This window comes from Tenrec ecaudatus, chromosome 16 (genome assembly GCF_050624435.1).
Source record: "Tenrec ecaudatus isolate mTenEca1 chromosome 16, mTenEca1.hap1, whole genome shotgun sequence".
NCBI lineage: Eukaryota > Metazoa > Chordata > Mammalia > Afrosoricida > Tenrecidae > Tenrec > Tenrec ecaudatus.
In genome coordinates, this window is record NC_134545.1 from 89,439,603 (window position 1) to 89,466,005 (window position 26,403).

Consider the following 26,403-nt stretch of genomic DNA (forward strand, 5'->3'; position numbering starts at 1 on the left):
GTCAGTTGTCCCCACCCTTGTCTCTGGGCTGCATGATGCCTAAATTATTTCCACGAGATGCTGCTTTCTCTCTCATTTCCAAAGAACCTCCGGAAATGAGAGTGAATGGATTTTTAATTTATTTTTAATGGCTCGTCACACGAAACCAGAACAACCCCCTACTATTCTACAGACATTTCTCACGAGTTCCTTGTTTCAACAACACCGCATTTCCATTTCCAAGATCTGTCACTTGCATTATTCAGCTACCAAATTCGGGAAAGTACTTTCTTAATAAGGCCCCAGTTTTAAATAAGTATGACAAATGCTGATTCATTCCTGCATTTTTCATCCCTTGCTTGAAACATGCAGGAATAGACAAACAAGTATTTGGGGGCTGATGTCCACCTCTCCCTAGCTGCACGACCTGGGCAGTTTACTTGTCTGGCGGTGTGATAATGCTGTTTGTTCACTTTTAATGACAGCTGCGCCCATTTCCTATGCAACACACCTAGACTGCTCCGCCCAGTGCTCGGTCCTTAGGAGTTTCCCAGCATGTGTATGCTCCCCCTCTCTGGCCTTTCCGTATCTGTCCTGTTCCTGTCTAGACTGTTAGAATTGGTGAAGTCGTGCTTTGTTAGGAGATGTGGTATTTTTGTAAGCTGTGACTCATGAGGCACAGCTATTGATACCTCTGTTCTCCGTAGACGTCCCTAGGGAACTACAGCTTTCATAAATGTACTGTCATCATAGTTTAGAAGATTCTGTCACCGTCCTCCCTCCTGGCTCATTTTATCTGACCCTCATGTGCATATTCTTTTTTGTTTTGATTTGTTTAATCATTTTATTGGGGGCTCGTACAACTCTTATCACAATCCATACATATATCCATTGTGTCAAGCACATTTGTACATTTGGTGCCCTCATCATTCTCGAAACACTTTCTTTTTAAAATTTAATAAATAATTTTATTGGGGCTCATACAACTCTTATCACAATCTATACATACATCAATTGAGTAAAGCACCCTTATACATTTGTTTTCCTCGTCATTCTCAAAATTCGCCTTCCACTTGGGTTCCTGGAATCAGCTTGTTTTCCTGTTTTTCCCTCCCCCTCCTCCCGCTCCCCCTCCCCCACCAACCCTTAATAGTTTATAAATAATTATTTTATCCTATCTTACACTGCCCGGCGTCTCCCCTCACCCACCTTCCCATTGCCCATCCCCCAGGAAGGAGGTTACACATAGATCCCTGAGATCGGTTCCCCCTTTCTACACCCCCTTCCCTCCCGGTGTCGCCACTCTCACTGCTGGTCCTGAGCAGTTCATCCATCCTAGATTCCCTGTGTTTCCAGATCTCTGCTGCACCGCTGTGCATCCTCTGGTCTAACCAGGTCTGCAAGGTAGAATTGGGATCATGATAATTGGAAGGGAGGAAGCGTTCAAGAACTAGAGGCAGGATTTGAGGTTCATTGTTGCTACACTGAACCCTGAGTGACTCATCTCCTCCCCACTTCCCCTCTGCAAGGGAAGTCCAGCTGTCTACAGATGGGCATTGGGTCCCCATCACGCACTCCCCTCATTCACGATGATATGATTTTCCCCCGCCTTTGTTGTTTGAAACCTTGTCCCCTCTGCCCTTCATGATCACACATGTTGGTGTGCTGCTTCCATGTGGGCTTTGTTGCTTCTGGGCTAGATGGCCGCTTGTTTACTTTCAAGCCTTTAAGTTCTCAGATGCTATATCTCTCAATAGCTGGGCACCATCAGCCTTCTTCACCACACTTGCTTATGCACACATTCATCTTCAGCGTTTATGTGAGGAAGGTGATCACACAATGATGTTTTTGTTCCTTGGTGTCTGCTACTTTGTCCGTTCAACACCTTGTATTCACTTAGGCTGTGTGCTTCTTCTCTGTGGGCTTTGTTGCTTATGAGCTAGATGGCCGCTTGTTTGCCTTCAAGCCTTTAAGACCCCTGATGCTATATCTTTTTGATAGCCGGGCACCATCAGCTTTCTTCGCCACGTTTGCTTATGCACACGTCTTTCTTCAGTGATCATGTCGGGAAGGTGGGTATCATGGCATGACCGTTTAGCTGAGAAATATTCTTGAAGCACTTTCACAAGCCATGTGGAACTCTATCTTCTGGAGAGACTGGGCAAAGTAGTTTATCAAAGAAACTACACCCTCGAAGAACTTTATAAAAAGTCCTGAAAGGAGAGGACTGGCCTTTCTATTGTCTTCCTTGTCTTATCTCATGGAAGCCTTCCTTTGTGAGCATCTCTTGACCACCAGGCACAGGCTCGTGGTCGTCTCCTTTGAGCTCTTACGGCAGCACTGTCAATCCCACACGTGTCCGTACCTCGTACCTCTATTGCTTAAGGGGCGCGCAGTAAGGACAAAAAACAGGCCCTTCTCCTCAAGGAGTATATAGCCTCATGCTGCAGATCCATATTCCAACAAACATTCTAATCCCGTGTGTGGCACACTTGGATACATGGGCAGCAAGTCAAGGGAGCATAGATGGAGGGCAACCAAGTGTCCTTTGAAGCACGGGTAGGACAGCTAGCCGTGAAGGGTGAGAAGGGAAACTTAGGGTCCAGATGGGAGCATGCAGGCCGAGGAGAGCTCAGGCAAGTGTACCACATATGAAACGGGGCGAACAGGTGTCTTAGTGTGGCGAGAATTTAGACCTCGCTTTGTGTCCGTGCTGTATAAATGTCGTAAGACTGCTGTGTCAGAACACCGCACAGCTCAATTTTACTCTCTCGTGGTTCTGAGGTTTAGAAGTTCAAAATCAAGATCTTGTTCTTTCAGAAAGTTATAGGACAACATCTGTTCAGTGTCTTTCTCTGAGCTTCTGGTTGCATTGGGGATGTGTCTTTTGTCTTTCTTGGCTTGCAAGCCTTTGCGCGTGTCATCATATGCCTTCCTTCCTATGTGTTTCTGTCTGTGGCTCTTTTCTGATGATCAGACGTTAGTCATGATGGATCAGGGCCCATTTACCTTAGCTTGAGTACATCTGCAAATACTTTGTTTACCAAGGTTACCAAGTACTGAGACAGCAACACCTTTTGGGTGTGTGCAAGTACATGCAGAATTCAACCTATAACAGTGGGTCTTGGTTTAAATGCCACTTTAGGCCAGGCGGAGGAAGACCTCTATGCCAGGCAAAGGGATTTGGATTCGATCCTACCAGCATAGAGAATGAACTAGAGAGTTTTCTTTCTACTGCACACACACTGTGCACACGCTAAGTATTAGGAAGAGGACATCACTCTCCATCAAGTCGGGGTCAGGGGACGGGAGGAAGTCCTTTGATGAGATGGATTGACACTGCAGGTGTAACCAGGGCCACCAACGTAAAAATAAGGCTGAGATTGGACTTGGCAGGGGTTTGCTTTGTTGTACGCAGCGTCACTGTGCATCAGAACTGAACTGACAGTAACTACCAAGAGCAACAATTACTTTGACGGGCTTTGAAGGAATTTAGTAGCTAAATTGAATGGTCTAATCTGAACCTTTATTGTACATGAGCTAACTGTCAGCAGCATTTGACGCAACTGATCAATCGCTCCTCTTTGAAACACCTGTTCCACTTGTCTTCCAAGAGGGTACAGTCTCCTGTATTTCCTCTGCCCACCAGACCACATTGTGTCTACAGGAGGCTTTCAGCCTATTTCTGATAGGAAATAGTCAATGCAGAAATGAGCTAGAACATGGTTTGGAAGGCTGCAGGAACAAGATAAAGGCAAAATTGTTTAATGATTGGTCACTGCAGGAGCCACTAGAACTTTGCCCGGGAAGCACCGGAACTTCCTAGGGGCTAAGGGTCCCTCCTGCCTGGGTTCCTGCTGTGGAGGTTGAGGGGCCCGGGTAGGAAGCCATCGTCTTTCACTTCCATGCTACCGAGACTCATGAGCACCTGCTCTGCGACCTCTCGTGCTGCTGCTTTGCTGCTTTCAGAAACCAGAGTCTGAAGAGAGTCGCGTGAGCCTCTTCCACTAATCTCCTAACCCCAGTCCTCAGCAACACCCACCTGGAAGCCACTGTCCGGAGAGCATTAAAGCGGTCACTCTCAGGGTGCTGGTGGCTTAAAATACATAGCATCTCCAGCCGGGTTCTCTAGAGGATCAAAACAGGGAAGCACATAGATTGGATATAAATATATGGTGAAGGGTTTATTTCAAGGAAATTACTCATACACTTGCGGTGCTGGCAAGCTCCAAATCTGCAAGTCAGCCATCAGGCTTGAGGCTCTTCCTGACCCACGTGGTTGCATAGGCTGATGAATCCGATTTGGCAGGTCAGATAGCCAGCTGCTGGCCCATAAGTCTGTGAAAGCTGGTGAATCCCATAATCTACCTGTCACAGCGCAGACTGTTGGCTCACATCCCAAGAACCAGAAGCTACAGGATGAAGAGGAGAGAGAGAGAGAGAGAGAGCGAGCGCTTTGCACAAACCTTCATATATGTTGGATGCATTCCACATGTCTAATGAAACTGATTGGCTCTCAACTGACTGACTCCATTTTTATTGGTTTTTTAATTGCTTGATTGCTCACACCAGATCATAAAATTGAGGATGATTGCATATTATTATGTTATGGAGGAGCAGTAAGTGCAAAGTCTACTAAACCACCGAGAATTATAGTTTAACTAACTTGACACTCCATCCATGTCAACGTAGCACCAATGCACATCTTTTTAAACTATACAGCATCGCTCAATAAAGATAATTATGAAGTTGTACTTGTGCCTAACATGATACAACTATCATATGCACAGCCAGAAATATATTCACTCTGATTACATCTTATATATTATAATGGAAAAATGGAAAGAAGAAAAAATATATGATGTATATGTATAGATACATATAGTCACTATTTTGAATATATGCATAAATATTCAATATGTTTTCATAAGTACATCGATAGGAAACTGCAGATTGTGAAGCTCAATTCAGAGGAAGATTTGAAATGAGGGATGTCATTGTGATGTCCAATGACTCTTGGTTAAATTAGAGAATACCAGAAAGATGTTTACCTTTATGTTATTGATTATATAAAGGAATTTGACTCTGTGGGCCTTAATGCATTATGACAATGTTGTAATGGATGGGATTTCCGTGACGCTTACTTGTGCTCCTGTGGAATTTGTACATGGACTGAGAGAGCGTTGTCTGAACAGAACAAGGGCATACTGTGTGATTTAAAACCAGGAAAGGTATGTCACAGGGTTATATCCTTTCACCATACTTATTCAATCTGCATAGTGAGCAAGTCATTCAAGAAACTGTACCACATGAATAAGAATTTCTCATTAGGGAGGAAGGTTCATTAGCAACCTATAAAATGCAGATGACACACTATTGTTTACTGAAAGTGAAGAAGACTTGAAGCAATTCCTGATGAAGATGAACATCTACAGCTTTCAGCATGGATAACACCGCAACTTAAAATCTTCAAAACTAGACCCATAACCAGCATCACAATGAGCAGAGAAAAGATGGAAGTGGTCCTTCCATCTCGAAGTAGCCTTCGAGAATTTTGTAGCTCCCTTCAGAAATTAGTTCCTTAAAGAGTGATAAAAGTTGTTTTCTCTGAGTACTGCATAAGTGAATCTGTGAGTCCAACCTGATACATTCAAATTTCCTAAGCCATCTTCTTCTGTGATATATTAATGCAGGTCTAACATTTCAACTTTTTGGTTGAAATGACCACATGCTATAGTGAACCAAGCAGGTAAACTTTTAACTCCTAGCTTCTTGCATAGAAACACTAAATGAAGAAGGTGTACTTAGTATCAGATATCCATATCAATAGATTCAGAATGGTCCAACTTTATTTCCCTTGTACTAGTATCCCACACCCTTAATAGCCATTATCACACCTATTCTCCAGGTTTCTGTTTGTATGTATTTTAAAAGTCAAGCAGTTCTTTTAGATTGTAGCATATCTCCTCCTGGGATTTAAGTTTAGTTATACATTTAGAAGGAAAAATAAAATATGTGGTGGGTGTGGGTCCTGGGGACATTGAGTCATGGTTCCTAAGGCATCTTCCTGAGGAAATGCCCCAGGCACTGTGCCAGGTGAGGTGTCATACAAAAAGCCTCTTCAAGCACACCTGGGTTACTCTCATCTGACAGGGCTGAAAAAATAATGGTTTTACTGGGAGCATGGTTTAGAAGACAAAGATGGAACTAAGAGGACTGGTTCCCTCCATGTTCCCATCTCTGTGATTATTTACCCATACATTCCCATTAGAAATTTCAGTATCCGGATTTCTTTCAAATCAACATCCTCACGTTAATTTCAAAGACTATTCAAAGTTAAGAACTCAATTAGCATTGGTGTCCAGCTACTCTTACAATAAGACTCTAGGTTTGGTTTTCATCAATATCAACTCTGATTCTCAAAGGAGTAAGGTATTATTTCAGAGTACATGCACTAACTTTCAGCTTTTGTTTCTGGTCATTAAGCTGTGATTCTGAAGTGGTCTCTTTTTGTTTTTTCTACTTTGTGTAGATCAGTGTGTTTCTCAAGCTGTGGGTCCCTACCCCTTTTTTGGGGTCAAACGACCCTGTCACAGGGGTTGCCTGATTCGTAACAGTAGCAAACTTACAGTTGTTATGTAGCAATGAAAATAATGTTGTGGTTGGGCGGCCACCACCACATGAGGAGCTGTAGGAAAGGGTCCGGGCATTAGGAGGGTTGAGAACCACTGCTCTAGAGAAAGCACGACCACCTGACCACTCTCCCTGTACTTGGGTACTGAAATGTGTCATCTACACGATCATCCATAGCCTTGCTTCTCACAAACATTGAATGGTGCCGAGAGCCACTGTTTAAAATCCATCCTTAAGATACTGTTCTTCGAAAACTATGAGACATATCAAATGTTTTCCATTGGGTTATCTAAAGGAGAGAACCAGTATGTCATTTGTGCGTTTTGTGTGTATGGGTAGGAAAGAGAGATTGAAATTGAGATTAATTTCAAATGACTCATGCGTGCCATTTGGTTAAGTCCTAAATCTATGCGCCAGGCATCAGACTGAAGGCTTCTCTTGACTCAAGTGGTTGCAGGGGCTCAAGAACCCAAACTCAGCAGGACAGATGACCCACAGCTGCCTCATGGGCCTGCAGGAGTTGGTTCATCTCAGAATTTGCAGACTCTCTGTCAGGAAGCTGATTTACTTCCAAAAAACTGTAGAGTAGAAGCTGGAGATACAGAGTGGGATAAAAAAAGAGTGAACTTTGCCAGAATATCCGGATCTATTGGATGCAGACCACACCCCTACGGAAACGGATTGCCTTGCAGCTGCTTGGCTTTCACTGATGCCCATTAACTGATTGGCTGCTCATATCAGATTGCAAAACGGTGGCTGATTGCATTATATTACATTATGGGAAAGTATTCAGTCCAGTGCCTGACGAACCAGTGACGGATAGCACAGAGTGTTAACCATCACACACAGAGAGAAAGGCAGACGCAGAATTAAGAACTGAACCCACTGCTTTGGCTGCTGCCAGCTCCCCATCTTACCGTTTCACTCATTTTAAGAGTACTTTTGTGATGTACTAGTTCAGTACAAGGTTACTTACCAAAAGGTGCTGGAGAAAGATGTGACAGTCTATTTGCATAAAGATTGGAGCCTTAGAAACCCTGTGGGACAGGGTATTCAGTTTATAGGGAGCTCTAGTGGTGCTCTGTGTCGCTGCGAACTACAGGGTTGACCATTAAATCCCATCAGATGTTCCATGGGAGAAACACGAGACTCTGTTTCCATAAAGATTGATCTTCTTGGAAACCCTGTAAGGGTTGCTATGAGTTGGAATCAACTTGGTGGTGGTGGGTTCGGTTTTGGTGATTGGACCTCCTTTCTTTGGAATGGACACAAACATCGATCTCTTCCGGATGGTTGATTAGGTAGACATCTCCCAAATTTCCTGGCGTAGATGAGTGTGCACTTCCAGCATTGCATGATTGTTGAAACTTCTCAGCGGGACCCTACTTGATCTTGATAACTACCTTCTTCGACTAGCCATTTCCCAGTCTTCAGCACACACCTCAGCTATTGGGGGCGGGGGTACTGGGTAATGTGCTGGGGTGAACAAATCTTACCTCATGAGGTTCTGAGTCTTAGCATTTTCTTTTATTCCCCTAGCCTTCCTTTAGCTTTTAGAATCTAAGATAATAGGAAGTAGCCTATAAAATTCTCTAGGTTGTGTCTAATGTTCTGCTTTTATTTTATAACACCATCTCAGTTTTCTCATTGTAATAGGAGCTAATCACCACAACAGGGTATAGTAACCCTTTCTTTACCAATTCTAATCTCTCTGTCCTTCAGTGTCATTATGAACTGAAAGGGGCTCAATAGCCATGAACTTCCTTACCTGTCCCTTCAACATTAACATAAGAAGCCCAAATTGCCAGATGTCATTTTCAACTCAGAAGTCTTCTAGTGCAGCCATTTCCCTCAGTGGGTAATCATACATATCTGTCAAGAAAACCTTACCTTGTATGGACATGAAGAAAATATTTGATGCATTTTTTATTGGGTGTGATAATGAGAGGAAACACTCCTTTTCTTCCCCCTGGTTCCCTAAGCTCTGTGTTGTGACTATGTCTTCGTTGAATCCACACCCCGGAGTTGCCATTGTGTCTTTAGAAGTAGATTCAGCCTTTGTGTCAGGGAGGTGCTTCAGGGTGATCAGGTTCATGATGAGGTCCGTGAGTTCTGTGAATGTGCCCAATACTGCTCTCCATTTGCTGTGAAATTAGTTCTTTTGTTAGAAGTAATGTGTGGGCTACCTGACGGTGAATAGGCATTCTAAAAGAGAAAGATGTTTATTCTAGTATAATCTTGACAGGCAAGGAGAGCACTTCCAACAAGGAGAAATTGCTCCCTCTATGTGACGGAAGGGGAAAATGTAATCAGCCTGCCACAGATTGACATATTGAGGTTTAACCCAGCTTTTACTTTTACCTCAACTTTGTTAGTCGGGGTTGACTAGAGAAACAAATTAATGGACGCTCATATGTGTACAGGAAAGAGCTTTATATAAAGTATAATCATACATTAAGAAAACATACCAGACCAGTTCAGATCAAGTCCATAAGTCCACAATTAGCTCATATGCCCAATACTAGTCCATAAATTCCTCTTTAGATTCACACAACCATGCAATGATGCCCAATGCAGGAAGATCACAGGCCAGTGGGGGGAAAGTCTTGTGGGCCCAGTGGTATAGAAGCATATCAGTGATGGCAGGGGTCTCCATGTGGCTCCTCCTGCTCCAGGGCTCTAGCGTAGCTCCATGCGTCTTGTCTGCAGGGAGTGAGTGTGTTGTGTGTCCAGGCTCCAGCACAGTTTATCTCCTTAGTGCTTCCAAGGAAGGTCACAAGCTGAGACCTGATTGACAGGGTAAACTCTACCACCCCTTCACTCTTAAGTCTCAAATTGACAGCAGATTATGTAATTACCACAGGCAGATTGGAAATTTAGCAGTGTTAATACCTGTACTAGCCTTGGTGAACAGACATCTAGGTTTTTAAGTTCAGGCATAAACCTGAACTTCTATAATGCCTCTTTGTGCAGTTATTTTAGCAAACAACAAAAGCTGAATATTATGTGAATTAGGCAGGGTTCTCTAGAGAAACAGACCAGGACACTTATGATTAGATAGATAGATAGATAGATAGTTTTGTACAGCGCAAAGGAATATAACAGCTAATTAGTATACACAGCAGTAAAGAGGGCTCAGTTCAACTTGCTTCTGTGAAACAGTAAATATACTGGAGCTCACAAGGGCTGCCGGGTCCAAGGCTAAGGAAACGGACAGTTGAGTTTTCCCTCAGGCAGTGCAGGCAGTCCACCCCCCACCCACCCCCACCCCCACAGGCAGCAAACAGCAGAGTGGGTTACCAACTCTTCAGCAGGCCCAGATAGGATATCAAACTCAATCACTGCAAGACAGCAGGATTCACCAGCCTCAAGCTCAAGTTATGTACCACACACTCAGCAGCGTGGCAAAGCAGGTCTGGAAGGAACCTTGAGCTTTAGTGACAGGACCCACAGGTTGGCTTGTCCCACAGGTAGTGTAGCTCACAAACTGAGGCAGAGAACTAGTTAAAGCAGTAGCAGACTGGTCTGATCACCAGAGAGCAAGAGAGAGGGGGGCAGGTCTTGCCGAGACATTTATCTCTTTGCCCTCTAATCAAACTGTGATCTGACTAATCTCACGTTCTTATTGGCCAGGTGGGCACAATTAACCTACCTATCACATATGGATTCATTTGTGTGCATTGCAGAAAGATATGCTGAAACCCTAACCCCTAGTCCCATTGAATATAACTTTGTTGAAAAGTAGGGTCTTTGAAGATGTCATTAGTTAAGTTAATCCAAGTTACAACAGAGTAGAATGGGCCCTGATCCAAGATAATTGGTGTCTCTGTACAATAAGTGAAAAAAGAAACAAAATAATGACAGAGTCAGAGATTCAGAAGAGTTACTGGCCTTCATGAGAAGCCATGAGAGAGGAGTGGAACAGAACAGATTCTCCCCTGTCCAAGCCTTGCCTCTCCTCTCCCCTGAGATTTCAGAAGGAAGTAAACGTCTGATAAACTGACTTTAGACTTTCAAGCTTCCAGGAATGAAGACAATAAATTTCTATTCATATAAGCCACCCAATTTTTGGTGCTTTGTAATGGTATCCTTAGGAAATGATTATGCTCGGCAAAGAAGTTACTGGTCTCAACAGAAGAGGCCATGTTGTCCACTCCACATTTCTTCTCTGTAGTCAATACCAATTGTTTAGCCTTCACCCAGGGTGCAAATATCCAGGGGGTTATTTTTAGGGGTCCTAAAGCATACTGGTTTCCATACCTAATTTCCTTATCTTGAAATACTGAAGGGCCCCAGCTTTCTATTTTCATATCTCTTCTCTATCCATACATCTCTTGCTGATCTAGCCTGCCTGCCGTTAAGTGTCTATCACCTAATGACTGACAACTCCTTAAGTGATATTTTTAGTTCAGACATCTTCACTAACCTCCACATTCATATCCAGCTGACTACTTGACTTCTTTAAGTGAATTATCTTTTAGGCATCTCAGAGTTAATGTCAAAACCTAATCTTCTCATGTTCCCTCCAAACTGCCTTTTTTTCTATAGCCTTCATCTCATAAGGTGGCAACTTCAATGCTTCCAGTTGCTTAGGTTCAAACTCTGTGGACCATCCCTAACGATTCTCTTTCATTTGCAGCTCGTGTTCAGTTTGTCAGCACATCTTCCTGGCTCTATTTTCTGTGTCTGGACCTGTCTCTCACTACTGTTGCTCTAGTTTGACCCATACCGTGTTCCACCTGGATAATGTGTTCTCCTTGATTCCACTCTTCCCCCCGTGATCTCAACACAAGAACCTGAGTGATTCTATGAACACGACAATCCTCTATTTAAATCCCCCATCTCAATCAGTAGTATACAAAGTATTTCCAGGGATTCACAAAGTCCAACAAGATCTTAGCCTCCCAGCAGCTCCCTGGCCTCGTGTATTCCTCACCCTTCACTCACGCCCAACCTCACTGACCTCTTTGCAGTTCCTCGAATGTGTTAGGCTTGCTCCTGCCTCAGGCTCTTTGAGGGCGATGTTTCCTCTGCCTGTAATACTTAGTTTCCAGTAGACGACATGATTTAGCCCCCCCACCGCATTCAGGAGTTTGTCCAAGTGTCAGTTGATTTTAGAGGCCTTCCCAGAACTCCCCATGTATTGCTGTAACCTGCCCATGCTGGCGCTCCCTCTTACCCCTCCTGCTGACTTCTCTCCCCACTGTGTCACTTGTTTACTTCGTTGCTTTTTATGTGCCACCCGACTGTCCTGTAATCTGCTTTGTTTCCTTTACTGCAACCAGAACCTTCCAACAGAAAAGACTCCATATGTATTTGTTTGGTGAATGAATGAAAAAACGAGAAGGTCCTGAAACTGTAAGACAGCGTGCGTGGAATGGGGGCAAGGTTCACAACAGGCTAGAGAAGACTCGGCATTCGCCTTGTTGGGTGTGGGATGAAGATGAATCTGCTTAGGTGATTTCTTAAGCCACAGAGTTGATTATGTATCTGAAATGAATCAGCAAAAGGGAGATGGAAGACACTTTTGTGAGTTTGTATGCATCGTACACTACTGAAGAAGTTAGTCTTTCTTTGGACTCCCAACTGGATGATCAACCCAGGTGGGAAGGGACCTCTGTTCTGAAATGGGAACGAGACTGGCACAGTTCTGGACACCCTGTGGATGCACAGGCCTTCTTGTGCTGTGGAATCCTGGGACTTCTCTTCCCTGTGGGAGGCTCTCCTAGGCAGGAGGATGCTGGCATTCACTCTCTGTGTCTCAAAAAAGCTGCTCTTGTAAGGAGTCCAGGCAGTATGTCTTTTAGCATCTTTGTTGCTTCTGTTACTATGCTCCTGGAGAGGAAAGCTGCCGTGTCCCTAATTAACATGACTGGAAACAAAGTACTGACAGAGGCAGGGACAATGTGGAAGGAAGTGAGGTCACCTCAGAGGTAACTGTGCAGAGAATCCTGTGGAATGAAAGGCACCGGGATTTCAGGGAGGTTTAATGAACTATAGTAATTTTCCTTCCGAGTAAAATGTTACAAGATTAAAAGGTCCTCACTTCACGAAATGTGCTCATGGGCTGGAGCGTTTTCAGGCATTTATGAATGTGCAGATTACCATTCTTCTTTCAGAGGACAGGAATCCCCTGGGGCTTCTGCCCTTCCTTCCCATGCTGAGTGTAGGTGCCCGGTGAATACCTGGTGTCTGATTTGTAGTCTCTTATATTGCAGTCAGTGTCCCGGGGTGGCACAAACTGTTAAGAACTCAACTACTGACCAAAAGGTTAACAGTTCAAACACACCAAGAGGTACCTGTGTGTGGGGTCGACTACAGACCTGCTTCCAAAAGGTTACAGTCATGAAAACCCATGGGGTGTGTTTGTTCGGTGGGGTTGCCAAAGTCAGAATTGAGGCACCAGCCACTGGGTTGAGCTCTGGATTGGGGTCTTGAGTGAATGGACAGTTTTGGAAAGAGCACAGCAACTCGGGAATCCAAATAGTCTCTCTTTTTCCTAAACAAGATTAACTTGGAACCCTTTTCTCCTGAAGAATAATTATCATACTAATAACTCATATTTGAATAGTGCAGCTTATAAAGCAGGTCTGCTTCCCTTACTTGATTTGCAACTGCTCTGGGAGGTTGGCAGAGGACGTGTGTAATTATCCCTGCTTCAGGGAATCGGAGCAGATTCTGGAAACAAATAAATTGCTCAGCTACCAGGTGTTAAGGTTGGGTGTGAGTGCAGGCATTTGGTGGTAGCTCCCATGTTCTTAGAATGCCGCCGTGCAAATCTCATCCAAAGAGCAGAGGCTTGGATCCAGTGGGACACTTGAGTTTAGACCTGGGGAAATTTAGAATGCCCCCCCATGTGGAAAGGTGGAAAGGGGACTTTGTGCGCAGTTCTGAGTGTGCATGTGAGCACTCTAACATAAGATGTGAACTGTGACCAGTGGAGAAGCGCCCCTTCCTGCAATATGTCACTGTCTCCAAAGCGTCCAGGTGCCTGACTGGGTCCTTATTGTAAATAGAGACAACACTGGCAGGCAAGAGGCTGAGGAAGAGAAATCATTCCTTAAGGAGAAGGACGCATGCCTCGCCTGATTTCTGTCTCCACGAACCTTACACTGTGTTGAGGGCCGGAGTGATCAATGCAGGAGAGGAGGAGCTAGACATGAAAGTGCTAGTTGCCAGCCTTGTGGGGTATTTCAAGATCGTCTGCTTAGCAGAAGGTGGCCTAAGTACCTGGGTGCAGCAGAAGATACTTGTATGGCAAGAAGATTGAGAAGGGGCTCTGAGTGTGGAGGTGGGTGGTCAACAAAGGCAACATCCAAGACAAGTTGATTCTGTAAGAGATGAGTGATGACTGGGTGTCAACACCCTCTTCACTCTTTTTTTTTTTTAAGTCATGTGTTTATTTATTTATTTTACATTTTATTAGGGGCTCATACAACTCTTATCACAATCCATACATATACATACATCAGTTGTATAAAGCACATCCATACATTCTTTGCTCTAATCATTTTCAAAGAATTTGCTCTCCACTTAAGCCCTTTGCATCAGGTTCTCTCTTTTCCCCCCTCCCTCCCCACTCCCCCCTCCCTCACGAGCCCTTGATAATTTATAGATTGTTATTTTGTTATATCTTGCCCTATCCAGAGTCTCCCTTCCCCCCCTTCTCTGCCATCCATCTCCCAGGGAGGAGGTCACATCTGGATCCTTGTAATCAGTTCCCCCTTTCCAACCCACTCACCTTCTACTCTCCCAGCATCACCCCTCATACCCCTGGTCCTGAAGGTATCGTCCACCCTGGGTTCCCTGTGCCTCCAGCCCCCATACGCACCAGTGTACAATCTCTGCCCTATCCAGTCCTGCATGGTATAATTCAGATCATGGTAGTTGGGGGGAGGAAGCATCCAGTATCTGGGGGAAAGCTGTGTACCATCTTCACTCTTAACAGCTTTTTTCAAGCCATCATGAACCACGATGTTGGTTGCTGTTGAGCTGACGGTGTCTTGTGGTGGGCCCTTGCCCATCAGGATGCCATGATGCTTAGTCCTCTGCCTTCTTCAGGATCGCTGGTATGCTGGGGGCTATCATGGAGGCCACTGTGAAGTTTGGGTGTTTTCCAAACCAGGAGGCTTACCTTCCAGCACTCTATCAGGCTATTTCCTGTTATGATCCTTAGAGTTTTCATGGGCTTATGGCGGTCTAGTGGTCAGCAGTTTGAAACCACCAGTAGCTCCACAGGAGAAAGACTGGGCTTGCTCCTCCTGTGAACAGTTACAGTCTCAGGCACCCACAGGGGCTTGTTTTGAGTCAGCATTGATTCAAGGACAGTGAGGTCGGTTTGCAATGTTTTCTTTTCACAGGTTAAAGGGCAAGCCTTTCTTCCTGGTCTATCTTGCTCTGAAAGGAAGCTCTCTTGAATCTGTCCACCGTAGGCGATGCTGTTGGTATTTGAGATACTGGGGGCCCAGCTTGCAGCACCACAACCATGAATGAGCTGCTACAGGACAATGAGCTGACAGCTGGGAGGTGGAGAGGTGACCAAGCTGGGGTTCCTTTCTCCTTCCTTGTTTGCCCATTGTTCTTTGCATCTCCCCCCCACCCCCCGACCTTGCCCATAGCTCGTGTGATGTCTCTGAGTTAATTGGGTGCTCATTATATTGTGCCTGCCCCATCATTGCTCATAGTCCCACAGACCCCATGCTGCCCCGGCTCTATGCTGTTTCTTATAAGTGGGTGGTGTACCACTCCCTGATATTTTCTATATTTAAAAAAATGGTGTAGAATTAATTCTGACTTCTAGTACCTTCAGGTATTGCAGTGTAGAACTTGCTCTGGCTTAGAGAAGCAGACTGCCAGACCTTCTCCACCATGCTGCTGGTGAGTTTGGAATGCCAGCGTTTAGGTTAATAGGTCAAGTACAAACCTTTTATTCCACCCAGGGACTGTCAAACAAAACCAACAGAGGGTGGGGGAGAATGCTGTCTGTTCAGGTACTGTTTATATAATCTCGTTCTATCATGAAGACTTTTGATCATGTTTTCTAGAATAAATGCCTTCCTCTTCTCAACTCTTAGATGACAATATCCATACATTGCTCATAGATTTATCGCGTCATCTCTTTTGTTGTCATATATTTAAAGAGACCTATTGTCGTCACCTTGAAGGTACTTGGTCACTTACCCAAATGCAGGTCGTGGGAGTCCACTGGCCACAGGAAGAAGATGGGCAGTCTGCTTCCATAAGACTATATGGTCTCGTGAACCCAATGGGGCACTTCTGCTGGGTCCAAAGGGCCGCTATGAGTTGGTGTCCACCCATGAGTTTGATATGCTCAGACATTTACTGTGCATTCATGGGCCTTCCTGGGAACCTGCCATGTTTCAGAGTTTGCACGAGGCATGCAGGGGCAGAACATTAAATAAATCAGATCCTATTTCTAAATGCCAAGACATCTCTAGCTCCCTCAAAGACAAACACACAGAAAAGTAATACCAACCCAATGTGATCAAAGTTCTAACAGATGCATGAACAAAGTGTTATTTGAGAGATTTCAGATGGTCATTTTAAGTGAGATTTTATATACATATTTTATAAATATATATGATAGGCCCCAGCTATATTTATTTATGCACACATACCTATTTGTATTCAGGGGTTTTTCCAACTGTGTGTATATAGCACGTAAGAAAGAAGTGCCATTTACTTGTGAATTATTCCAGTTTGCTATTTACATTTCTCTGCTGTTGATCTACTCTTCCCACACCCTCCAGGAAAGTAGCTGGTTAGGTTAAAAAAAACATACTTATTTGTTCTGAGTCTTGCATCAGTTCTTTTCTCATTCAGCATCTTGGTTTTCTATTCCTGTTACTCTCATGAACAAAGGAAACCAAAGTTATCTTCCCTTGGCCCTTGAGCTTGGGTTTCTCCCCAATTCCTAGAGTTGAGCAGCTGTTTTGTAGTTCATACACTAGATGCTCAGTACACCTGTGTGGAGTTCATGATTGAGTAAATTCTTTGAGGGAAAGCGTATCCACCACCTTCTATGTGCCCTGAGGGAGCTGTCTGTTAGGTTCCAGCCCCGTCCACTGCTCCTCAGGGAAAGCGGAGGCTAGCTGCTTCTGTAGAGCTTTATGGGATCTGGAAGCCTTGGAAACTCACAGGGTTGCTTTGAGTCAGGATTGACTCGATGGCAGCAGGCTTGGGTCTGGTGTTCATGCTCATCGCCGTGGCTCAGCAGGCCTGGATAAGCAGACGGATGGCGTCAGTTCAACCTGAGTGGAAATGCCGCTTCTTGCCTTTTGCTAGTTGTATACATTGGGACCAATTTATTTAACTCTTGGGCCTGGGTTTCCTCCTCTTTGAACTAGGAATATACTGGCAATACTGTTAGGTTTCTCTCTCCGGACTAAATTTCAGCCTCGGTCCTTGGCTCCGTGGGAGAAAGATTTCACGCCGAAGCCGGGCTCGTGATCCAAGTGAATTTAATGAGAGTTAAAAGAAGCATCAAGTTTTATGCAGAACCCATAGGATTCCTTTGACTGTGCGGCCTGGCAGAGACTGCTCCCAGTCACGCAAGGATCTCTCTCCTCCCATGAAGACGACCAGACCGCACAAGCAAGACCCTCTCCTTCTCGGTTCCTGCCTTCTTAAGGGTTCCCCAGGTCTATCCCATTTGCTGAATTGCAATCACATGGCCCAGGTGGGCTGCTCCAGGTGTAACGCCCATCCAAGTCCACCGGCGGGAAAATCCAGCTTTGTCCTTTGCTGGCTCTCCTGGGCATGCGTAAATGGACTTCCCAATTCCCTAGGCTAAGCTGCCTAACAATACCTGCACCATCTCAAAGACGTGTTTTCAGGATTGAGAGATGCCCATATAGTATTTTTCCCATCATAGGGGCTCCTGCATTTTCTTCTTGAATTTAACTCCCACTCTTCTCTGGAGGCATCTGCTGGTATGAAGTTGGAGGACAAAGACAAGTCAGATCCTCACTCAGTGTCCCTCCACCCTCCCGCCTGGCACGGTATCCGTCTTCCCAAGTTTCCTCAGGAACATTCACAACTCCTCATCTTCATCTGAGTACACTGGCTGCAGGCTGAGATGCCTTAGGTGGGCTTACTGCCTTTTCTTCCCTGGCCATTCCCTCGTGGTTTTTGGAAGTTTCTATCTGGTGAAAGGGGCCAGAAGGGGCAGGCATTCTTCTCTCTTGGGCGTGTTTGCTTGGCACAGACTAGCTGAAGCTTGAAGGTCACATCAGCCTCTCTTCTGTGCTCTATTAATTTCCTCTGTGTTGGGCTCACAGGGAGAAGAGGCTTCCAGCCTTTTCATTCTCAGCCCTTTAACTCTTCCCCCAGGGAATGCTAGTGTGACTTTGCCAGGCATCCTCCCACCCATCTCCTACTTTCTGTTTCACTTACCAGGTCAAACCCAATCTTAAGGATGGGGGTGGGGTGCTCCTGGCTCAGGATCACTCAGTGGAGAAGTGGTGGTATCTTCACAGCAGGCAGTGGAGAGGCATCATGGTCTGGAAAAATCTATCTTTCAGGGAGATTTCCAGACCCAACCAATCCAGGACCTACTGAGCTGGATTTTCTATGGATGGGGCCCAGTCATCTGCATGCAGTGGCTCTCCCTGACTGTTAGGCCCTAATTCTACTCATTGGGTGGGAAAGACATTGCCCTGAAACCCTTGGGCAAAGGGACCCAGAGCTGGAATTTGACTCAGGCAGGGTCATGTGCCATCTCTGGACTTCAGTATCCTCACCTGTAAAATGAGGGTACTAAACTACACTAATACTCTCACCTTGGGAAGCCTACATTGTTTCAACGAAACACTCATATCTTTCAGTGACTTGAAAATTATGATTTTTTTTAAAAAAGCTCCATCTAACATATTGACTTTGTCTCTTAGGGAGACAGAGGTGTGTGAGGTAACCCCACCTCAAGAAGGCAACTCATATAACTGTTTTTAAAAAACTATCAAGATTGTGTATCACTGTTATCAGGCCTAGTCGACTTGGTTCTGATTCACAACTACTCTCCCTAGAATGTAATGGATCTCGGTCCAGTTCTGTAAAGTCTTGCCATTCTTGCCTCTAAGAAGCATTCTGGCTGTACTTCTTCCAAGACAGATTTGCTTGTTCTTTTGATAATCCATGGTGCTTTCAATATTCTTTGCCAGTACCACAATTCAAGCACATCCGTTTTTCTTTGGTCTTACTTCTTCAGTGTCTAACTTGCATGTATGTAGGAGTTAACAGAAAATACCATGGCTTGGGTCAGGTGCACCTTAGTCCTCAAAGTTAGATACTTGCCTTTTAACATTCTGAAGAGGTCTTGTGTATCTGATTTACCCAAGGCACCCTGGTTTGATCTCTTGTATCCTTCTCCCGTGAGCATTGATTCCAGATCCAAGCAAGACATGATCCGTGACAACTTCAATCTTTTCCCCATGTATTATGCTGTCATCGGTCTAGTTGTGAGGAATTTGGTATTTTTACATTGAGTTGTAATCCATACTGAAGACTGTAATCCTTGATCTTCATCATCAAGTGCTTTAAGTCCTCCTTACTTTCAACAAACAAGGTTGTATCATCTGCATATTTCATGTAGTTAACAAGGCTTCCTCCAATCTTGGTGCCACATTCTGTCTTATATCATCCAGCTTCTCTGATTATTTAGACCCAGAGTACCTCAAATATCAAGATCAAAAGTCTGGATTTCATCATTAGGCAGAAGGAACAAATAAATAATTCTGATAAAAAATATATGAATTGCAGGTAGGATTCAAAACATCTCTCATATAGGCAGAAATAGTATTTGTAGCAGGCGTGGATTCCATTATGGGGGTAGATGGGTACGAAAGCTATTAGAGGAAATACCTGTGAGAAAAATGGGTGAGTACCAGAAGAGGATAGGAGAGCCATTACATCAAGAGCAGGGCTGGACCAGTGTAAGAAGACAGAGAAAGAGGGATGCGTGGCTGGAGTCATCTCAGATTGCCGTCAAGTTCAGCAGTGCTGTCAGGGAGATCCATCCGAGGAATTCCACCTCCTTGAGGAATGAACCTGCCTGCTTTAGTAACCGTGCCATTCTCAGACATTGGCTGGGAGCAACTCCTGGGAGATGTGACTTGCCTTGAAGGCAGCACTGGATTTCTGAGCACAGCATTGAAAACCCTTAGTCAGTCGTGTTCTCCAAAGTTGGCGACAAGAAAGGTTCATTCGGACAGCAATCAGAGAGGAAGGAGAAGCTAAGAAGAGTCTAAGAGCATGTGCTTAAACTAGGTTTTTCTGAGTATTTGCTCATGGTTCTTTCTATTTGTAGCTCGATCCTCTGATGCCTAGTTAGCTTTTACCCGTCTTAGGTATTAGTTTGAAATAAGGCTGGTTCACATCTTGGGAGTCTTCCCTGACTGCCCTCACCTGCTGTCCGGATTGGTTACCTCGACATTCCCATACTTTCCTTTGAAGCCTGCACCATCGCACATAAGCCAGCTTTTTGTTTGTATTGTTTTGTTTGTTTCTAGTAAAGTGGCCCGTGCACCCGGCTCTGGAGCTTGATCTGTTTATCCCCAAGCCATAGCCAGGTGGCCAGCATATCATATTCACTAATAGTGCAGGGCAGGAAGGAAAGAGCACACACACGCTAGCAGGAGCTAAGGAAAGGAGGAGACTGACTAATGGAGAGCTGGTCTCCTCCTGGGGAAGCATCTTGCCTCCAACATCTTTTTCTTTTTTCTGGGTTCACTTTGCACTTTGGGAGAAATCTTAATGCTTGAAGACTTGATATTGGCCAGAGTGGGAGGGAAGGCAGTAGTCTGCCCCAGTCCTCAAAGAGCATGGTTTCGAGATTGTGTTTTACAGAATTTTTGAAAGTCACCCATGCTTTCACGCGGTGTCAGGGAAGACCTCGTAGATCAAGGGAGGTAAAAACAAGGAAAGGAGATCTCTGCTTTGTGTGTTTCCTGATTCAAGAAACACAACGGATGTAGACAATGTAAGCATTCGGTTGGGCCGGCTGTTGGTGGGTCTCTTGCCCTCACTCACCCCCATTGAACAAGTGAGGATATTGTCCATGAGTGAGAGGAGCAAGACCCCTTGCTCCCGGGGAGAACAATTTGCTCCACACCCCTGGCTGCTGTAGCTTGGTAAGAAGACAGGGACATTGGTAACTTCTTCTTCAATGGTGGCGCTGTGACATTGGAGAGTTTCTTCACTGTTTCTGGCCAGTCCACCAGTTCCTGTCATAGGATTCCCCAGAGAAGTTGACAGCCTCCACTTAACTGCCCTAAGCCATGTTTACCTTGCACTCTCTTTGCCCTATAATGGGATATATCCCTTGTTTCTAATTTTGTCCCCATTAGTTTACATAAAAGAAATGGAAAAAGTCCTAACTGACCCCATGGGGTGCAGGATGAGGATAAATCTCAAAGTGTGGGTTTTGTTGTCAGCGAAGTGCCATAAAAATGTTCAATATAATGGCTGATTATTTTTCTTTAATCGTAAATGGATACCTAGAATGGAAGAGTCCCATTGTGGTGGCAGAAATTCATTATCTTGGAACGCGTTTAATGGCCGCTGTGAAAATGAACTGGGTGAAGTAAAACTGCGGAATGGGAAGGAGCTGAGAAAAGTGAAATGAGTTGTACATTAAATTTGGATAAACACAATTATGTGTAACTGGATTATCACACATACAGGCAGGCAATGTATATTAGGCACCTGCGGTTTGATTACAATTTATCCCGGTGCTTGTGCCCAGCGACCTCTTCTGTATGGATTGTGTTTACGCCGCTGTCCAGCCTTATGAGGGATAGGCAGTCAGGTCTGATAGCCAAACGTCCTCAGCTGGAGAAGTATCCATGGCCCATGGGACAGGCTGGCCAGCCCAAGGCCATGTCAGGGATCTGTAGTCCAAATTGGCTAAGTGGGTGGGACGTAGGGCTGTTCACGGCAAGGTTAGTAGTTCGAAAACACCAAGGCTTGCTGCTTCCACATAGTGTTATAGGCTTGGGATCCCACAGGGCCAACTCTTTCCTGTCCCATAGGGTCTCTGATTTGTGATAGACTTGATGGCTGGTGTCAGTGATGGCTCTCTGAAGAGCCTTGAAACCAAGTTACTAAGGAATGGCAAGGTTGGCAGTTTGAACCCACCCATCAATCCATGGAGAAAAGAACTGCAGTCGGTGCCTGTAAGATTGCAGCCTTGGAAAGCCCGGGGAGCACTTGTGTCCTGCCCCATGGGTCTGCTGTGAGCTGGAATTGGCTCTCTGGTAACGGGCTCTGTGGCTTTGGGGGCATGTACAGCTTCGGAGGCTCTCTACTTCTGGTGTTAGAAAAGTGGTTCCGGGTCAATTGGGATCCAATAGCCTCCATAGAAATGCTTGTGAGGATGGTTCAGAACTGGACAGGGTTTTGCTGTTTGTACATAAGGTCACGATGTATCACAACAATTCAGAATCCCCTCACAGTAGCCACAACCACCTGCTGACTCCACATGGGCAGGCAGATCCACCCAAGGACGCTGAGGCCTGAATTGTTTCTGACTGAGATGGCCCTGTGAATACCCCTGAGCAGCAGCAATAGTGGCTTGAACCCAGCCAGGGGCATGGCATAAGAAAAATCAGGCAATCTGTTTCCATAAAGATCCCGTAATCCCAAGAATGCCCTGCAGGACGCAGTCCTACTCTGTAGCACATGGAGTTGCCATGAACTGGGAGTCAGCTTGAAGGCAGCGGTTGAAGATGGTAGTGTGATGGAGACATAGCACTTCTTTTAATCTCGCTGTGGCCAGAAAGACTCAAGCAGTTCTTCCTAGCCTTTTAGGACCGATCTTTCAAGTCAGAGTCATGTTCTCATCAAATGCAAGCATATGCTCTTCTCTCCAGGTCCCCCCCCCATCCCCCTTTCAGATCCCAGTGGCTATGTGTTGATTCTGATTCATGCCAAGTTCATGTGCCCCAAACGCCGAAATGCTCCAGTGAATGTTCAGTGGTTGGTTCTTTGGAATTACACCTCCAGATCTTTCTTCCAAGTCACCTCTGGGTAGACTTGGATGTCTAAACATTCATCAGCAGCCGAGTGCACGAACCGTGTGCACGGCCCAGACACTCCCCAGGCGGTCTTGCTAGGGAACAGTTCCAGCTGGCCTGTGCCTGACCTTGTGGGGGGACAGATGTGGAGAAACAAATGTTGACACCTAATTAATTCCTGTTGACATGTTTTATTTCAAATGCAAAGCAACATCAGGATTAAAATGAATGCTGCCAGCGAAGGGGATGCATTAAATTCAAGGGCTTTTTTCCCCCTTTGCTTGATCCTATAATACCCTTCAACTCAACAGATAACTGCTAAGTCCTCCTCTGGGGGATTTGAGATGCGCTGTCTGAGCAGACTCTTAGAGGGCGTGTGGTGGCATAAATGGCTAGGCCTCGGCGGCTATCCCCCAAACTGGCAGTTCTAGCTCTTGAGCCGCTCTGTTCTGCAGGGAGAAACACGAGGCAGGCAGCTTCAGCAGTGAGTGCCGCGGCCACTGCAACCCTGTGTGTCAGTTCTGCTCTGCCCTCTGGGATCACTCTGAACCCAAATGGACTTGGCTGAAATGGTTTTGATTTCGGTTGGATGCATTATGACACACACTCAAAATAACTTACTTACTCCCCCCCCCTTCTTTTTCTCTTCCACCCTCATCCCCTGTCCCCATCGCAGGTCATACTTATCCTGACGAAGCTGTATGACTTCAACCTGGGGAGTGTGACTGAGAGTTCCCTGTGGAGGTAAGTGCATTCGAGATTTCTTATGGAGCCATGGTGACTCCGCTCATGGGAGACACTCGAGCGGACCCGATGGGAAACGCCTTCCAGAAGGAGCAGAGGATCCCCCTCCCCCCTGGAAGCCATGCATGTTCCACAGGTGACACCTGGGGCACCTGTCTGTGAATTGCATTAGTTCTTTGTTTATAATCTCTTTTGGGGACCTACAGAGAATCCTTCTTGGCACAGTTGTTGCTTCTGCCTCCCCGCAGTCTCTCCTTTCACTTGCCCAACACAGGGTCTGGTGAAGAGAACATGCCTGAAGCTACGAGTGAGAGTCTTGGCCTCAGGACTATTTACAGGCATCTGTAAGATGCATCCCTAAGGCCATTGCATCTTAGGATGCTGTGGTTCTCCAGAAGGTTGACATGAAGGGAACAGATATATTTGGGTATCAGGGAGCCTTGGTGATGATCTCAGGACCTAGACACCTTTGCCTCTGTGGACCCCTTTTTTCATAAAACAGTCATAAAGTATACATTTTGTGACTGCAATATAAAGACAATTATATACATATACCATACATTCTATTTCTTTAGTCTAAATATTTCTTTCCTTTTTATTTTTAAAAGAAATTGAAATATTGTTGTGTCCCCTTAAGAGCTTTAGGGCCTGTAGACATTGTATACCTGAGCCGATGAGGTAAGTCAGCCATGAGGGGTCCCATGGAACAAGGATGGGTAGGCTGGTGAGGGCTTTAGCAAGGCCACGGAAAGAGTCGAAGAGTTTCTCTAGACAAGGAGAACCTGCACACACACCTCCTCCACCGCATCACACACAGCACCTCACGTACCTGCCTCTCCTCACGCATGCTTGTATATGAACCCTGTACACCCTCCTTCCCCTTTGCAACACCCTCACAGAGCCCTCCTCACACACCTTCCTGAATTTCCTCATACACCTCACCTAGGGCTCCTCATGCCCATTCCCTTACACCTCCTCACCTGCTCTTGCATACACCTCCCAGCAACTCCTCACACCCTCACACGGCCCCTCCTCACACAAACACACACTCCCATGCACTCACACTGTGCCATAGGCAGGATCTTCATCCACTAGGACTCAATCTCTCTCGTTCCGTGTTTATGCGCAGGGGACTCAGGGGACTTGAGTGGGCTGCGTATTTCTATCCTGTTGGCTTTGTCAGGTGTAGATACTGGGGAGGAAGCTGTCCAATAGGCCAGTCACCTGTGTGGATTGTCATCCCAGGAGCCTGGCCTCAGGGTTTGCGGGGGCCTTGGAGCAGAGCCTTCTGGGGCGTGCTTGTCTTCCTGCTTGGCTTTCACCTGACCTATTTGTTTTCAGAAGACTAGACGGGGCCTCTCTCCCGGGGAAGGGGGCCAGTCATAGCATCTATGAAATATTTAGGGGTTAATTGCTCATCTTGACTAAGGCTGGCCTCCGTTTGCACAGTGATGTCTAAAACCTAATTTTGCTGCTCAGTGAAAATTGTCAAAGGTGTAAGTCACCAGGGTGCCACTGATAGATGGAAGCCCGAGTGTCTCCACTCACGTGCTAAGTCTCTCAGAAAGCCTCTCTTGGAGGATAAGTACAAATGAAGCTGTGGTGAGACTGCAAGTCTGTCCTCTCTGCTGTCTGCTGGGTGCAAATCATGACAGGTGCAAGACAATCCTATTTGGATAATGTCCTGATAAGATAAAGGTCTTTTCTATGGGGATGCAGATAACTCTTGTATGCCATGCTTCAGAAGAGGCCTGGCTCCTTCTAGAAGTGGACCAGGAAAACCCAAGGAACCTGGGCCAGCTGTTTACCACAAGATATATCCACTTACAAGGATTCAAGTTCCAGTTTGTCCAGCAAACAAGCTCTATAACTTTGGATGCTTTACCTGACTTTGCTTAAGTTTGTTCCCCTGAATGCAAAGGGGGGAGAGTGATGCTTTGCCCCAGTCACATGCTCTCCAGTCCTGAGCACATTGCCTGTGACCTGTCCCATATCCCGGGGGGGGGGGAAAGACTCCAAATAAAAGACTATGGCATAGCTTTGATTCAGTCTTCAAAGGGACAAAGACCAGGCAATGACAAATCACCCATATAAGGGACATCATTGGCGTGAGGCCATATGGTGTCCAAAGGATTTACGGTCACTCAGTTAATTATAGAACATGAAAAACAAAGGAAATTGTCACAAAATCATGATTGGTAGCAGATCAATCCATCAGTGGCAAAGGCCAGACTCAACTAGAGCTGGAAAGGGACCCTGGTGGGGCTACTTACATTTTGGCAGATTAGACAGCTTACAGAGCTGGTTCTGGGACCTTCCGCCCACCTGGCTGCTTGATGGTCATGACCACAAACCCTGGTACCTTAATTTCCATTAAGGACACACCTAGGTGAGTCTTGATAGCATAGTGGATTATGCGTTGGGCTGCTAACCTCAAGGTCAGCAGTTTGAAACCACCAAAAGCCCAGAGGGAGAAAGCTGAAGCTTTCGACTCTTGTGTAGATTTACCTTCTTGGAAACCCACAGGGGTAGTTCTACTCTGACTTACAAGGTCACCATGAGTTGAAACCAACTGGATGGCAGTGAGTTTTCGTTTCTTGTTTGTTTGTTTGTATGTTGCTTTCAAACACACTCTTCCTAAGATGCAGGTTGTTTACCTCTCTGGTTCATGGTTAAAATGAACTCAATAGAAGTTGAATCTATCAAGACTCAAGGTGGAGTTAGGCTCTGACTGTAAACCATAGCCTTCTGGGAACCAAGTGCCTGGAATTTGCGCTCCGATATACCCACCACCTTTGTACGGGGCTTCCCTCTTCCTAGGCCTTTCTCCTCGCTGCTACGGTGGCTCTTGCACATCCATCCTGTCTTGGCTCCCTTGTCACTTGGTCACTGAGGCCAGAAAATCCCGAGACACAGCTTCTCTGTATTGGGAACTAACTAGCCCTCGACTGCAGTTTTCTCCCTGGCACATCTCCCCATCGGGCATGCTGCATATGTACTTGCTCATTTATTTGTG

The 26,403-nt window shown here is 45.6% G+C and overlaps 1 protein-coding gene across 1 annotated transcript in view; it reads left to right on the forward strand.

Annotated features, from left to right (window-relative positions):
* Positions 1-26,403, forward strand: part of SORCS3 (sortilin related VPS10 domain containing receptor 3) — a 682,071-nt gene that overhangs the window by 179,566 nt on the left and 476,102 nt on the right. The window contains exon 2 of the mRNA XM_075534344.1: positions 23,320-23,387. Coding sequence (XP_075390459.1) covers positions 23,320-23,387 — 68 coding nt within the window. The remainder of the gene's footprint in view (positions 1-23,319; positions 23,388-26,403) is intronic.